This window comes from Xylona heveae (genome assembly GCF_001619985.1).
Source record: "Xylona heveae TC161 unplaced genomic scaffold L228scaffold_4, whole genome shotgun sequence".
Lineage (NCBI taxonomy): Eukaryota > Fungi > Ascomycota > Xylonomycetes > Xylonales > Xylonaceae > Xylona > Xylona heveae.
In genome coordinates this window covers 2,018,409-2,033,394 of record NW_017264196.1, presented here as the reverse complement: position 1 = coordinate 2,033,394, position 14,986 = coordinate 2,018,409, and the positions used below count along the sequence as shown (strand labels likewise).

General features: G+C 49.0%; 6 protein-coding genes across 6 annotated transcripts; 2 read left to right on the top strand and 4 right to left on the bottom strand.

Moving 5' to 3' along the window:
• Nucleotides 1–390: 390 nt before the first annotated feature.
• L228DRAFT_246643 (hypothetical protein) lies at nucleotides 391–1,273 on the bottom strand. The gene is made up of 2 exons (XM_018332464.1): nucleotides 666–1,273; nucleotides 391–606 (listed from the first exon to the last, which is right to left on the bottom strand). Exon 1 carries the CDS (start codon nucleotides 1,094–1,096, stop codon nucleotides 680–682), a length of 417 nt encoding a protein of 138 aa, XP_018189351.1. The 5' UTR covers nucleotides 1,097–1,273; the 3' UTR covers nucleotides 391–606; nucleotides 666–679.
• Nucleotides 1,274–1,686: 413 nt separating this feature from the next.
• L228DRAFT_260559 (SET domain-containing protein) lies at nucleotides 1,687–3,671 on the bottom strand. Its single transcript, XM_018334271.1, has 3 exons — nucleotides 3,368–3,671; nucleotides 2,810–3,106; nucleotides 1,687–2,752 (listed from the first exon to the last, which is right to left on the bottom strand). The coding sequence occupies exons 1-3, from the start codon at nucleotides 3,644–3,646 to the stop codon at nucleotides 1,826–1,828; spliced, it is 1,503 nt and encodes a 500-aa protein (XP_018189350.1). The 5' UTR covers nucleotides 3,647–3,671; the 3' UTR covers nucleotides 1,687–1,825.
• A 1,266-nt stretch (nucleotides 3,672–4,937) lies between these two features.
• On the top strand, nucleotides 4,938–6,851 carry L228DRAFT_246639 (hypothetical protein). Its single transcript, XM_018332463.1, has 4 exons — nucleotides 4,938–5,262; nucleotides 5,378–5,584; nucleotides 5,643–5,706; nucleotides 5,784–6,851. The coding sequence occupies exons 2-4, from the start codon at nucleotides 5,435–5,437 to the stop codon at nucleotides 6,452–6,454; spliced, it is 885 nt and encodes a 294-aa protein (XP_018189349.1). The 5' UTR covers nucleotides 4,938–5,262; nucleotides 5,378–5,434; the 3' UTR covers nucleotides 6,455–6,851.
• Nucleotides 6,852–6,946: 95 nt separating this feature from the next.
• L228DRAFT_260557 (putative DNA-directed RNA polymerase III subunit 22.9 kDa) lies at nucleotides 6,947–8,556 on the bottom strand. The gene is made up of 7 exons (XM_018334270.1): nucleotides 8,378–8,556; nucleotides 8,221–8,319; nucleotides 8,057–8,153; nucleotides 7,803–7,889; nucleotides 7,588–7,651; nucleotides 7,240–7,438; nucleotides 6,947–7,101 (listed from the first exon to the last, which is right to left on the bottom strand). The coding sequence occupies exons 1-7, from the start codon at nucleotides 8,387–8,389 to the stop codon at nucleotides 7,057–7,059; spliced, it is 603 nt and encodes a 200-aa protein (XP_018189348.1). The 5' UTR covers nucleotides 8,390–8,556; the 3' UTR covers nucleotides 6,947–7,056.
• A 142-nt stretch (nucleotides 8,557–8,698) lies between these two features.
• On the top strand, nucleotides 8,699–11,482 carry L228DRAFT_246636 (hypothetical protein). Its single transcript, XM_018332462.1, has 3 exons — nucleotides 8,699–9,658; nucleotides 9,724–10,654; nucleotides 10,913–11,482. The coding sequence occupies exons 1-3, from the start codon at nucleotides 8,811–8,813 to the stop codon at nucleotides 11,096–11,098; spliced, it is 1,965 nt and encodes a 654-aa protein (XP_018189347.1). The 5' UTR covers nucleotides 8,699–8,810; the 3' UTR covers nucleotides 11,099–11,482.
• Nucleotides 11,483–12,180: 698 nt separating this feature from the next.
• On the bottom strand, nucleotides 12,181–12,984 carry L228DRAFT_238310 (hypothetical protein; the record flags this gene model as incomplete). Its single annotated transcript, XM_018331034.1, has 2 exons — nucleotides 12,181–12,647; nucleotides 12,771–12,984. The coding sequence occupies 2 exons, from the start codon at nucleotides 12,982–12,984 to the stop codon at nucleotides 12,181–12,183; spliced, it is 681 nt and encodes a 226-aa protein (XP_018189346.1).
• Nucleotides 12,985–14,986: the final 2,002 nt, after the last annotated feature.

Genomic DNA, 14,986 nt, shown 5'->3' with positions numbered 1-14,986 from the left:
AACACTGAACCCCAAGAAAAAGGGAACGCGAAATGGGGAATGGGGAGGGCCGTGGGCTGTGGGCTGTGGTGAATGTTGTTTGTTTGGCGAGACGTGAGCTTGAGCTGTATACCACGGTCCACGCCTCGCCTCTACAATCCACGGACTACGAGCACGAGGATGAGGATGCGAGTGTGCGAGTGTGGTGTTGAGACGTAGACGTAGATGTCCTTCATATGTTGTTGGTTCCTTGGGCACATAAACGAGGATATATAGCACACAGCTCAAGTATACAATCTAAAGGTCAAGAGGTATTAAGGCTTGAGGATATCAAGTCATGCCAGGGCGAGTGCTACGTAGAGTAAACAAGTCAAGAGTAAAGAAGGTTACGGAGACAAGTTAGAAAGAGTAGAGAGTTCCCATTTAACAATCCGGCCTTGACAATAGGCTTAAATACAATCAACGCAAGTTTCAATAACAAAGGAAAAAAATCTCGAGCTTAAAAGTCAAATCACCTGATCAGATCTCGTAAAAAAAGGCAGTGCTCCAGATGTTCAGTCCAATCCCAGGAATCCTCAAACGACAAATTGCAGACGCGAGAGGGAAGCGAGAGGCTGAAAATGAAGCCTGCAAATGTAGAGGTTAGCATAAGAAAGTGAGACGGCGAGAGGATGAGGAGGACTTACTGTAGGACGGTTGCTTACTCCGCTTGAGGGTGAGAGTAAACAGCCTTCTTGCCCTCGGCAGTCCTCATCATCTTGGCCACCGGCGCCTGGAACGGGATCTCATCCTCGGTGTCAAGCTCGTCCTCAGCGTCAACTTGCTCCTCAGCCTTGGCTACTTGCTCATTGGTAACCGCTTCGGCAGGCTTCTCAACGGGCGCTTTGCGCTTACGTTGAGTAATTTTGGCCGGGAAGGCATCAGGGTTTTGAGCCAGAATCTTTTTGAGGTTGTCCGCAGCGCGTCTAAAGGGCCTGAGGTTATGCTCAATAGCAGCTTTTGTGCGATTCTGGTGGGAAATTCCAGAGATGAGGCCAGTGGGGATGGGAAGATTAAGGCGTTCAAATTCATAGACCATGGCCGTAATCATCTGATTCATGGTCACCTCATCAGGCATGCTGTGACTATCAGCAAGTCCGCCGAGTAAGATGGAATGTAAAAGTTTGGACAACGAGTAGAGGTCAGGGAAGAAGACGGGAGTGCGAGACTTACCTCTCCTTAGTCTCCTTCTTCGCTAGCGGTAAAAAGAAGGCAAGGCCGTTGCCAGTAGTAGCAACAGGGGCACCGTTGCCGGCGGGTCCTGAGCAGAGTTTGCTTTGGACAGGCATTTTGATTGACTAAGTGCAACGAGAAATTGAGAAGAATTTGGGGAAGAGAAAGAGATGCAAATGCAGTTGGCTCAAAGCAAAAGATTGAGCGCGGATGAGACGAAAGTAGAGAAGATGAACCGAGTCCGAGGGGGGCGAGGAAGGGGGATTAAATAGTCGTCCTGGGGTGGTCTGTGTGATGCAAACTTCCGCCCAGAGAACATGGCGGAATCAAAAACGCACCGTTTGGGACGCCTGGACGAATAATTATGTGTCGAAAGCGGCAAAAAAGGTGCAAATGTGACTGTAGCAGCTAGCCTTTCAGGACGACATCATCACCGACTAGTCTGATTGGATAGTGCAGTGAAGGTCAAGGTAAAAAGCATCGCCAAAAAAAAAGGCCCAACAAGAGAAGGGGTCTCAGCGGATGCCAACCTCCCAGGCCAGTGCTGCTCGAGCCGTATAATTGAGGCCACAAGGTTTTGAATTCCAGATGGCAGCTCAACGCAACGCCATGGAGATAATAAGCCGTGAAGGCGCTAGGTCCCCAATTGACTGGCCACCTCTCTCAGCTTCTTCCATTCTGCATCAAGGTCATCCCGGCTGAAGTGAAGCTTAGCGTTATCCTTTCTTGTCATGTCTGTCCGGATCTCTTCGAATTTCTCCTTCACAATACCGGCAAATGTACTCTTTGGTCCATGACTGAGGTCGACATTATTCTCCACTTCAATCATCAATCCCCATATAATCTTTCCGTAATTGAGATCCAAATCCTGGAGCCTCTCAACCGAAGGGTCCTTTTCGGCAGACAACTGAGAAATATGCAAGACAAGCATTGTCAAGGTCCACTTATGGACCAAGCGCACCGGATGAAAAGGTGGAGGGAATAGAATGGGATCAACGTCAAAGTATGTCCTCAGGGAATGGCCGAGGGCCAAGTCCCATTTCCCAAGGGAGATACAGCTGACGCTCATCCGCTGACGCATCGATGGCCAGGGCTGTCTATCAAATGACCATAAATGGGAACGCTTCCGCATAAACTGCATTGCGTACTCGAGCTTGTTAAATGCAGTCAGATGATCAGCAGATTGATTTGCATCCTCCAAGAGGGAGAAACCTTCAGCTTCAGCAGCCTCAGCTTCTGACCGGCTGATTTCTGTGTTGAGGAACACATCTTCCCTTTGAGTCGGGCCACTGGTACATTTGGGACAATTGCAGGTGAAGAAATAGCGTTTGGAGAGCTCTGACTGACGAATGGATATCGAATTGGTACAGTCAATATAAGATATTGTTATCTCTTCATCTTTGGGAATGTCTCGGAGAGACCGCATCGACACCTGCGGGCCGTCAAAAGTGACGACGGTGTTGTATTCACACGAGTGGTTCGACGAAGCTGCCAAGGGATCCAAACAAATTCCAACGGGATCATAAGTTGGCGTGACAAGGGTCAGAGAGTTGGTCAAAACCTGGATATCGTATATCAGCATCTTTGGTTGACATGATCTATGGGGAATATATCATACTCGTCCCAAGAGCGCCTGAACATGATCTTCACGGAGACTTGTACCAGAGTAGACATGTGCGCCTTTCGACATGAGTGCGATACTCTGCCATGACTTTCCAGCTCGCCGAAAGTCATCAACATGGTCCTGGAGCCTTAGAACGGACTGCCACTCGGTTTCTGACCATGCACCTTTTTCCCGAAGAAGGAGAAGCTGCAAAACAGCTCGGAGAGCGGTTGGGAAAATGTTAGGGAATACTTTTGCAAATAGCTTGCACTCATACTTGTGGCGGGTCTTCCAGGATTCTGTCTGGCATGCCTGTATCGAAATTGTCAGGGTTTCATTTACTTCTCTTATGATCATGAAACTAAATCTCAAGCAGATAGGGCGAGAAAACGGAAGAAGACAATAATCCAACGATCAAAGAGAATCATTGCAAACATATTCAACAAAAAAAAAAAAAATCCTCTTGATTCCAGAAACGCGCTCTCAGGATTGTGCTAGACGCAAAAGCCAAAACGCTCAAAATATTTATTTGCATGAACGGGCGACACATGAGCAAACATCATAAGCACTTACCTTGCCACAGTATGCCACTGTTCGACATCCAGTACATTGCTTGAGCTTTACGCCTTCTAGTCGGCTTCCTCTGGAGTTGATGGGAGACTTGGGTACCCATGCAAAGCAATTAGAGCAAGTATCCTTGAGCCTGCTCGTCTCGACAACTTCGATCAAGGGTCTCCGGATCGACAGGACCTCTTGGCCCGGGGAGATGGGCTCGGCAGCGAAAAGCCCAATCCCAGCATCGCCAGCCGATGCTGAATAAAAGACGCAATCATTTTGCTCATCCAAAGACATGATGAAGAGTGAAAATCACGAGACTTGACGCGAAAAAGATGGACTAAGACATCAAACACAGTAACTTGGTTAACTTACTCTTACAGCTGCATGACCTCATGTGGAAGATTAACCGAGTGCATGGTCCGTGCATGGTTCGCTTGGCATTGCCTGTTCCTGAACTGTCTCAAACGTCATGTCGTCCCCCTTGCTTGTTGGTCCACGCAGGTACCATTGAGCACAATATGGTATAGTTTTATACCTTACCTACCAGATCCTACATTATTGCTGTACCACATGACCTAGGTATATCCAAGATATTCCAGAAAGGCTATTGGTTCGCTGGAAATGAGGGTAATTTCCTGTCAGTCAAGGGGATCATGTCGGTAGGGCTTGGCATACGCTGTCTCGAACGGCCCTTTCTGGGTCTACGGAACCTGAAATATTGGACAGTGGCGCAGCATTGTGGCAAAAGGCGAAGAGAGGTTCTATTACCGAGTATAATGGTTTTCTGTCATGCTTTTTGCGTCGTTAGGTTGGTGAAAATTTCCATCAAATATGACGACAAGGTCCACCTGGGTCTGGCAAGGATCAAAGCGACGGATCATACTGTAGGTAGATCTAAACAAGCGACGGGGCCAGGCCATATCATATAGTTTGGACAAATGGCCCCAGTCGTGGCCATGGTAGTCGATTTAACCACGCGCATCCTCAATACTTGTAGTAAAGGGTTTTATTCATCAATTTCCATGAGGGCAACTATTGAAAGGGAAGGCCCTTTACTGTGGTCATTGCCGATGCGCCACGAAATTACGTTAAGGCAGATTAGTTCTTGGCCACAGCAGGAAAGGGCTTGACCGCCCCAGAACCCAGATTCTAAAACATGAGCAATTTCGTTTTTCCCCCATTAAAACAGCCACCAACTGCTTATAACATTATCCAATGGGCTCCCGTTCAATTATACTGCAACCTGATCAAGCTTGAAAGCAATAAGATGGGTTACTTAAAGGCAGTGAGAGAAAAGCATAACAATCCGTACAGGATAGAGGTGCGATGAAGCTCGGTAGGCACCCGAACGCTACCAAGATTTAGCTTTTGGCCGTCGCGACTAGCCAGCTGGCACTAGACTTGCTTTGGCTCCAAACGTCCCCTGTCCATCGTGCGTGCCCTATCAACCTGATGATTCCATTGCGCGCGCAAAGACCATTTGTTCATCGTCATTATCATTATCAACATCATCTTGATGAAAATCTTGTGCTGTATTCTACACTCCCTCGTAGAAATCATGGGTTTGTCCAAGGCTGGGGAAGGAATGACGGAGGTGCGGCTCCTGCCAAAGCGTCCGCTCTTTCCCATGGTTCCAATGGCGGCTTCCTAAACCGCTGCCATCTCATTGTTTTGTTGCTTGTGTGAGGTGTGCACCTGCCGACTCATATGTTTTGAGATTTCGCTAGCGTGTTGATTCTCGTCGCCTCCGAATGCCTACATAACTCCCCTTCCCATCCCCTTCATTTCCCATTCTTCTCTTTTTCTTCATCTTCTTCCATCATCGCATTTTTGTGTTACCAGTCCTTGCAGCGTTACAGCCCCCTCAACTTAATACTGTATTCTACTCGGCATCCTTTTTGAACTACAGTGTAAGATCTGGTCCTCCACTTCCCGCCACCCCCATTTTCTCCCTTGGCTGCCATCTTTAATATCTCGCATTCCTCTCTCCACGTTTTCTCCACTCGTCTGACAGTCTTGACCTAGAGTTATCAACTTCGGCACACGTTCTAGCATACATTCTCAAGCATCCTTCTTCTGAAAATGCATTACCTCAAGTCTCTCCTCGCGGTCTCTACCGTCCTCGTCGGCGTGGCTCTCGCTCAGAGTAACCTCAAGTTTACCTTCAACCCGTCTTTGGTTGTGGCCGGTACCCCCACTACCCTCGCGTGGGATGGCGGCGATCTGAGCCAGGTAAGCAATATCTTAGGCATCAAGGTCGACGACCACAACCGCTGATTGATGCAAATAGCCCGTGACTATCATCTTGAGGAAGGGCGATCCTTCTAATCTTGACACCGTTGAGACTATTACTGGTAAGCTTCAGACACGCTTCTGTGGACTCTCGCTGGCGCGACTGGGAAGAACCAAACTTGCTAACGCGACATTGTAGATGGTGCGTCTGGTGGCGTTTTCGTTTGGACCCCATCGACCACCTTGATCAACGGTGATGACTATGCCTTGGAGATCAAGCAGGGCTCAGAGGACAATTACTCGGGCGAGTTCAGTCTTGCTGGTGGTGCGCCTAAGGCTGCGGCGGCCTCTACCACCACAACTGCTTCCTCTGACCCTACCACTGCAAAGCCCGGCTCGACGTCTGCTGGTCTCAGCTCCGTTGCCGCTTCGCTGAGCTCCGAGGTCGAATCTGCCACCTCGTTGGTTGCATCCGTCACGTCGGCCGCTTCTCTGAGCACCACCGCTCCTGCCGCGTCAACCTCGTCCGTCTACTCCATTGTTCATTCGATTCTTGCCTCGTATGGCTCTGCGGTTCAGAATGCCACCTCTGGCATTGCGAACCCGAGCGGCACCGGCGTGTCCTCTATTCCGAGAAACACGACCCTCTCGAGCGCCACTCTCACCACGAGCAAGACCTCGACTGCATCCACCACCACAACCGAGACCAGCTCCTCGTCTGGTGCTGCTAGCTCGGGTACTGGCTCAAGCGGTACTCAGACGTCGAGCTCCTCGAAGCCGAACCAGACCAATGGTGCGACCGTTGTTGGCTACGCCAGCCCCTTGGCTCTGGTGGCTTGTGCTGTCGCCGCTCTGACTTACCTCAACTAGAATGGTCTTTGGTGTGTTGACTGAAGTTGGATCCCCAGTTTGCAATTCTCTTCTTTGCTGCAGCTGACAATGCTCATGGACCCCAAACCACGTGCATACAGCTCAGCCCTATTAGTTTCTTTCTCTGTATGCTTTTTTTTAATTCCCTAGAGACTGACGGTTGAATACGAGCCACGATTGCGCGTTTACTTTAGTGGGCGCACCCGAGAATACGAAAATTCCTTGACGAAGAATTATCAATTCATTGCAGCGATTTTTCAGATTAGCCATGCTTTATGACTAGTGGATGAAGGGGCCCTTCCAGCAGCAGCAGCTGCTGCTGTGCATTTTATAGCCTAATGGATATCGCATAGGATGCAGGCGCCGCGTGTACGCCTGAGAGCAGTACCCGGACAAGTCTAATGAAAAGTTTTAATTTTATCAGTAGAGTTGATGATCTCTTGAGTGATGCAAGTTTGAGTTTGAAATGAAAGCAAGCCACGTTCAAATGATGACCCGGTAAAAAAAATTGATTCGTGAACAGTAACTCCGTAGTATAATCATAGTTATCCTCTATGTCCTTTTGAAATGATGCAAAAATATCCTTGTTCTTTTTGTCGTATTTACCACCATAACGTCGGCCCCAAACCACCTTGGGACATTGATGCCTAGACAACAATCAATCTCCGGTCTAACATCCGATAATAATCTTACTTTCATTAAATCCCCGACCCATACAAAATAAGGATCGGGGAACAAGAAAATTCATTAAAAACCAGGAAGTAAAGATGATTTCATCGACATACCTCAATCACATACGGGCTTTTCCTTGACCCGTGACCATTCTCACCCCCGTTAGCCTGAGCTTCTAATGATCCCGGCCCCACGGGAGATTGATCGTTCCAGAACTCGGCCTCCACTCGGAATCGCACGGTCTCATTCTTGTCGAAGAAGAGCTCGGCGCCGTCTTCGGTGCGCCAGATGAATACCGCTTCCCGGTGGTCACTGTTGTTTGGCCAAAGTAAGGCGTGGTTAGCTATATGCAGCCGTATGGAGGAAGATGCACAACCAGGAGGCTTGTCGGTAAAGAAGGTAATCGCTTCAAGTGGAGGGGTTTCTTGAAGAATATAGGGGAAACTTAGGACAGGACATACAATACTGATCCGTCGAATAAGAGATGTGGCGGGACGAAAATGTCGTCGAAGAAATCTAGTCGTACTGCGTCTGGTTAGCAGGAGGGTCTTATGGACGCATGACTTCTGAATGGAGAAAAGGGCTCAGGAGCTGCCAGTTGCCGTTGGCCATGAAGACCTCAGTACAAATAAGACAGCTGGAAACGACCGGGAAGAGCCAAACATGGGTGACCTACTCCTAATGCCAGCCGGTGATGAGCTGCTAATCTTCCCGTTTAGGATTTCGCCTTTGAATGGCCGGAATACAATCATGCGGAATTCGACTGGATGAGTTAGCTTTCTGGACAAGGCAAAAGCTCGAAGCAGCATGATAGACGAATAAACAAATGTGTACACAATAGGGATATACATTGGAAGACAAAAGACGAGAACATCAAGGAAAACTTGAAAAACATAAGAGTTTAAGAATTCTGAAGCCTGCTAGACTAACCATTGACGTTGACGATGCCGGTCATGTGCCCGATATTTCCTTCAGACGCTGACAGAATGTCGTACAAAGATATACATAGACCAACTTTTTGGATGACCTATATGTGTCTGCGTAAGAATCATTTCGAACATGCAGATAGCTAAACGGTTGGAAACTTGACTTACCTTGTTGGCATATTTGGCATTGATATTGTCTTCTATTGCCTGGATGCTGGGCTTGGAGAAGTCTGCCGGCGAAATCTTCACCAAGTCAGATATTGTAGTCTATAGCACATTAGCAGTCTGTAATCAACAAGAAGTCAAACAATTCCACTGGACATACAAGAATAAACATTTTGTGAGATGGCGGGAGAGTCGGAGGTTAGGGCAAGCTCAGGCGGAGTTCATCGAGTCAGCGTAACAGAATCTTCTCGTCATGAATCGTCGCTTTTCATCTCATAGAGACATTGGGCAAATGAAAAGTCCCGAATAAGGCCGCAAATTTTTGGATTTCTCTCTTTTAGATATAGTTTCAGTCTCAATCATGTATTGGCCTTGGGAGCACCCCGGTAGAAAAAGATGATCCGGGGTCGGAGAAATGTTCAGCCGAAGATGCACCCCAGAATCAGATTCGCTCTAAGATTTCCAAGTCGCAAACATTGCTAAAGTACACAGCGTTATTGCCTTCACTTTATATGAATTCCTGGCGAAGCACTTGAACCGCTACGCAGATCAGCTCAAATATATTGTCGTCTTCCTCTAGCCATGCTAAGGACATGAGCTCCAACAATTTTACTTTTCCTCCTCCTCCGCCCCCACCTCCGAAAGCTGCCGGCCCAGACCAAAACAATAACACCCAGCGGCGAAATAATTTTGGGAACCGTGGTGGACAAGGCGCAAGAGGCAATCGAGGTCGGGGTAGAGGCGATGGGCATGGGTTCTCAAGAGGCACAAGCTATGGAGGTCGTGGTGGTGCGTTCACCGCACAGAGATCTTCTGGATATGCAGCTCCGTCTACATTGAACGCACAACCTCCGACATATCCACATACACGCTATCCGCATACTGGTTTTCCGCCTGCTACATCCCCACAAGCGACTCCAACCGGTCCATATCCTCCGACAAATTTTCCTCAGCAGTATGCGTCGCAGACCGTCAGTGCGCAAAATGGGGTCCCCGGATACAGCAACGTGCCTCTACCCTACGGTGCAAGCTCTCAGCCATTACACAACAATACAAATATATACACACCGCCATCATGGCCAGCAGCTACGCAGTCTGTCCCGGCTTATACGCCTATGCATATGGGCTACGACCAAAACTACCCGGCCAACGCTCCGTACAATGCTTTTCGAACCCCCGGCAACGACCACGCTCCCAGAGGTGGGAAACGTTCTCATGGAAGCGCAGTGCCAAAGCCAAAAGCACCACCAGCTGTGCCCAGTTTTGGCGCCCCTCTGCCGCTTAAACCGCCGGCGCCGGAAGCTTCAGATAACAAGCAGAGCCACAAGAGGCGGAAATTTAATTTACTTGGCTTGACTCCGCGAGGAGAAGAGCACGAGGAGAGCGAAGAAGACGTTGATGAAGAGGCTGCATTTTCCGGGGCTGCTGTGCCAGCCGAGAAGTAATACACCCTTTCCCTTCCAGCTATGAATGATGTAAAGGAACTAACCACAGCTTATTACGCAGACTCCAATTCACCTACCGCGGCCAAACTTCTACTCTCAACAATCCCACCGACCTAGCAGCATGGATCGAGGAACGACGAAAACGATACCCCACCCAGAAGCGCGTCGAGGAGAAGAAATCCCAGCAGCAGCGAATTCTCGAAGAAGCCAAACAAAAGCGCAAAGAAGCACTACAAGCGCGCAACAAGCAGCGTAAAGAAAAGGAGATACCACCAGAGCAAGCCGCTGCAAAGGCGCGAGTCAAGGCTGAAAAACGACGAAGAAAGAAGCTCAGAAAAGACGAACAGGACTCGGAGGCGAATCCTCTTCTCGATAATCTGGAAGCCAAACTCATTGGCAACCCTGCAGATCCGTCTGCCGGCTGGACCATACCCGACAGTGCTGCTACCATCCCCACCTCTGGCACTACCGACGGAAATACACCCCTTCAACCACCTGCCCCAGAACCGATCCCGATACCCGAATCTCCCCATATCTCCGAGCCACGGCTAGAAAGTCAATCTAAGCCCGCCGAAACCAGTCACAATGTCGACAATGACGACGGCAACGTCTCCGACGCATCTTCAGATATCAGCGACCTCTCCATCTCCTCCTCTTCCACGGAACCTTCGCCAGACGAAGACGAGACTTCCTCCAGCGGATCTTCATCAGACGAGGATGAAGATGCTGCTTCCGACTCTGATGCCTCCGCACCAGAGGAAACATCTACCCGTCGCACTGGTGGTCCCGAACGCGTACCCCCGCCCAAACGCGAAAAGCGCGAACAAGTATGCAAGTATTTCTCCCGCTCAGGCGGATGTAAACGCGGGAACAAATGCGCGTTTAAGCATGAACATGCCCCCGGCGCCGCCCAGGTAGCTGCGGATAAAGCCGCGCGGAGACAAGCGCAATTGCAGGAAAAGTCGGGCGGCAGGAAGACGCTGCATCAACGGGTACGTTTCGGAACCTCTCCCCCTCTTTTTCCCTTGGTTTTTCCCCCCCTCCTCCCCCTTTCCTTTTCCCTTTCCCTTTCTTGGCCTCTCTTTGAGATCTCTTCTACCCTGTTTCTTACGCCCCCTTCGCTTGATGTTCTTTTGTTCTGCTCTTTTGTCCCTCTTTTCATTTTCTCGTCATTTCCCTCTTCCTCTTCCTTGAATTCTCTGCAATGTCAAGGTTCTATACTGACTTTCCATCTTCCCCTTAATCTACAGCTCCTCGACCGCCAACAAGAAGAAGAAGATATGCACGTCGTCCAAGCAATCAAATTTCTCGGCGAGCGCGGCTTCCTTACCATTCCTGTACCTTTGCCCGGTCCTAGTCCTAATCCTGGTCCTGGTCCTGGTCCTGATCCCGGTCCTGGTCCCGGCCCTTCTGTTGCTCCAGGTCACAATCCATGATTCCTAACCCATCCAATGTCACTTCCTCCCCGGAAAACGCATCATGCCCTATATCTTTTTTTCTCACACTTTTTTTCTTAACAACCCCGAGATACCGCACAGCATGGGTGTCAACGCACACCGTGGGCGTCACGAGGCGGAAGCTGGATAGGCATCTGCCTATGCCCCTTTTGTGCTGCGGTTTCCATGACAGCTTTCTTGTCGGAGCCTACCAGTTTGGCGTTTGTAAGGGGGAAGTCTTTTCGCGGTAGCATCCTTTTGGCAAGGGGCAAGGGAGATCAGATATTTCACGTTTTAGTGTTTCAGAACTTCCATACAGCATAGTGCATTACTAAAGAGTACTTAAAAGCCGCAGGACTAAAAGGTCGCAGGACATTGACGAAGATGGGAAAAGGTTATATACCGTTTTATCCTACACTCTACAGTCTACTGTCTTGCTCATTGCTCCGCTTCTATCATGTCAAATATCAGGTTACCCTTAGGGCTGTACTTTCGTCATAGGGAAGCGCTATACTATATTGTATCATAGCATATTGTAAATTATAATATCTTCAATGCCCGTGACATATCAGGCCCATGTACACGTGTATTTCCATGTCTACAAGACGGTACAGGGTATTGGCTGTATTGCAAGGCGCATATTCCAGAGCTTTTTAGCAGTACTGTACAACCCATCACAATGCAATGCAGTCATCTTTTTGGGTAGAGAAAAGTTACTGATATCCATTACAATGCATTACGCTGCGTAATAAAAAGACAAAAAAGAATAATAAAGTGTATAAACAAGGAGAAGGAACCCGGGAAGGCCTTCGTTCTCCCAAAAAAAAAGAACATAGACTTGGATAGGAACCAAGCATGTCGTGGTTTTTCCACCTAAAAGAACAAAAAAAAGAAGACGCTTGAGTCGTACCCGTACAGTATAATACCGCGCAAAGAAAATGAAAACACCGGAATGGCTTCAGCAGGTTTTCGAAATTTCTTCACGGACTCCCCATTTCCCGAATCCCGACCAAGAATTTGACACGTCTTTCAATGCTGATAATGCCCAATACCCGGCTTTCCTCCTCTCAAGGACTGCTCAATTACAAAGCAACGGCAGCGAGCAGGACAGCAGCCACGGGGGCGGCAATAGAAGCCTGGCGAGCAATAGCACCGTTGGTAGGAGCGGCAGTGTGAGAAGAAGTCTGAGCAGCGGTGGCGCTGGACTTGGTGGCGCTGCTCAAGGTAGAGCTAGCGTGGGAGGACTTGGACGAAGAAGCAGACGAAGTGCTTGATGAGCTAGCAGACGACGAGGAGGCCGAAGAAGAGGCAGACGAAGAAGAAGAAGCGGCGGACGCCGATGAAGAGCTAGCGGAAGCCGAAGTGGACGAAGCAGACGCGCTCGAGGAAGAAGAAGAAGAAGCGATGACAGTGGAATCAATGACAAATTGAGGAGAGTAGTTGGTCTTGCTCGAGTCCTGGTCGTCGACGATCTCGAGAGCGTAGTTGGCGCCACGGACAGTATCCGCGGGGACGGCCCAGGTGAACTTGCCATTATTGGGAATGCTCTCTATAGTAAGAAAGGAGGAGCGTTAGTCTTGTGTTTATCCGCCTTTGCTATAAAACAACGAGCCACGGCGAACGCCGTCTGGTCGTAGGATAGAGGGAACAAGAGAGTGGTTGAAAAACATACTAGCAATAGCAGTGCCAGGGCTCAGGTTAGAATTGGCGCCTTCACGGAGGAGGATAGTAACAGTGCCAGAAGTAGTGGGGTCCCAGTCAATCTCAGTAGAAGAGCCAGCTTTGAAGCCCCAGCCACCGGTAGGGTACTTGAACGGGTTGTCATTGCTCTGCGCAGCAACAGCGGCCGCGAGGGCAGAAAGGATGACAGCGACGGAGAAACGCATTTTGGTAGGTTGTTGGATTAAATTGATTTTTTGTCACAAAGTGTTCAGAGTTTCTTTAGATAAAGAGAAGAGACGCGTTCAAATGGAAGAATGGTCCTTTTTCTAGAAGCGACAGACACGAAAAGAGTTTGTGATGACGTTGAACGAAAGACTGCCGAAGGCGTGTATACAGAAGAGGAAAGAAGATCTGAACGCCTTTCAGCGAAGAATGCAGATGACGACAGAGGAGACGAAAGAAGAATTGAGAGAAAGAGGAAGGAACGAGAGAGTAGGGGGGAAGAGGTGGAGGACACGAGGGTTAAAGAAGGGGAGTCCCAACTCTCGTGAGTCGTTCATTCCCTCGGCATCTCCACTCAAACTTACCCCTGGGGCCCAAGAGATTTGGACCCTTTCTCGGCCCAAAATACTCTAACGCGGTATGAGGCAAAAGCGCAGAGAGAGTGCCATTACGGTTAGTTTCCATCTTAGGGGGGCCTATATTTGGTGTGAAAACCTGGAGCTGACTGGAAATGGCTTCTAGCCGTTGGTTCGTTTGTTTGTTACGGACCAGTGATGTCTTTCAACTTTCGGGGGGGTGTCAGATCCTGGCGGCTGTTCCCAGGAATATGCCCGCGCGGGCTGCGTTAGATCGAGTTCATCCTTTCTTCAACTTTTTTTTGCCACCCTTTTACTTGCTCTTTCCACCTTCTAGCCGTGACCGCAGTAGCTGAGTGGTGAAAGTGGCGCTTTGGGGAAGCTGGCGATGTGGGCGGGACGTTCGGCATGGGCGTGAGTGGAGCTTTCCCATTCTCAATTGCTTTCTATACGAGAAGAGCCCTCCAGTTTGTGGCGCGAATTATTTGCTGCTCGGTCTCAAAGAACTAGTGAGCCTTCTGGGTCGGAAACCCTTCTCCCCGACTCCCGCTTGGGTTAAATGTCAATCTGAATCCTTCCTTAGCCTCCCTCCGGACTTGCCTGGACTGTGCTAATTGAGGAGAGAACCAGGGAACGTCGAATAAGAAGCGCCGAGTGCTTTCAGGGGCACCGTCTTAGCTGATTTGTGAGTTCCACACGGTCATTTCGCTCAATGACACAGTTAAGGTTACCGTGGGTGGGGGCAGGTCAGCCTTCAATGTGGTCCGAGAGCAAACGAGATGGATTCGAGCACGCCCTATTTCGCTTCATCAAATGGCGAAAGAGAAAGTGACCGAGACCCAAATCGAGATGTGCTATGATCACACCACGTTGCTTGACTGCGCGAAGAAATCATTACAACAACATTCAAGGGATCTACGAATATTCTAATGCTGGGGACACTGGGGCTCAATCGTCATGGCAATCTGAAGATTCGAGACATGCTTTTGTTTTGCAGTCGCTGAAGAATTGAAGTATCCACGAACAAGCGCAGCTGCAGCAAGGCACAAGACATTTGTACTGCATTAATATTAAGCTGATGTGCACTGCTTTCCACAATGGGGATGAGCCCCGGGGACGGATGGCCCGAGCAGGAATCAACCCTGCTGGTGAGGTCAAACTTGCGCAAAGCGAGTTGGATTCACTTGTCGTGTTAGAAGCGACCAAGCATCGGCGCTGTCTGATTTAATCCTAATTGTCTCGTAGCCTTTTTGCGACTGGAATTGTAACATGAAACAGCATATTCCTATATAGAGGGACCATCCGTTTCAGTATCCCTTACAGTTGACATCTGCCTGAACAGTCTAGTCACGTGATGATACATCTTCCTGCCCTTGCAATATCGAGTTAGCAAAAGAATTGGTATATATCGATATAATAGTGTGTTAATCGGTTGGAGGAATATTTGATGAAGCTCTCGAGCAAAGTATAAAAGAATCATTATTCTCAAACAGGTGAAAAAATTGCAAAACTCTGTCAGGTTTCGGATAATTGGCTGACATTTGACGTTTCGCCCCTCTGTGCGGCTACTCGCGGACATTTGGTCCATTTGTCAGCCAACAAGGTGAAAAATCTCGGAAATATCAAGTAATGTAAATGGAACATTCCC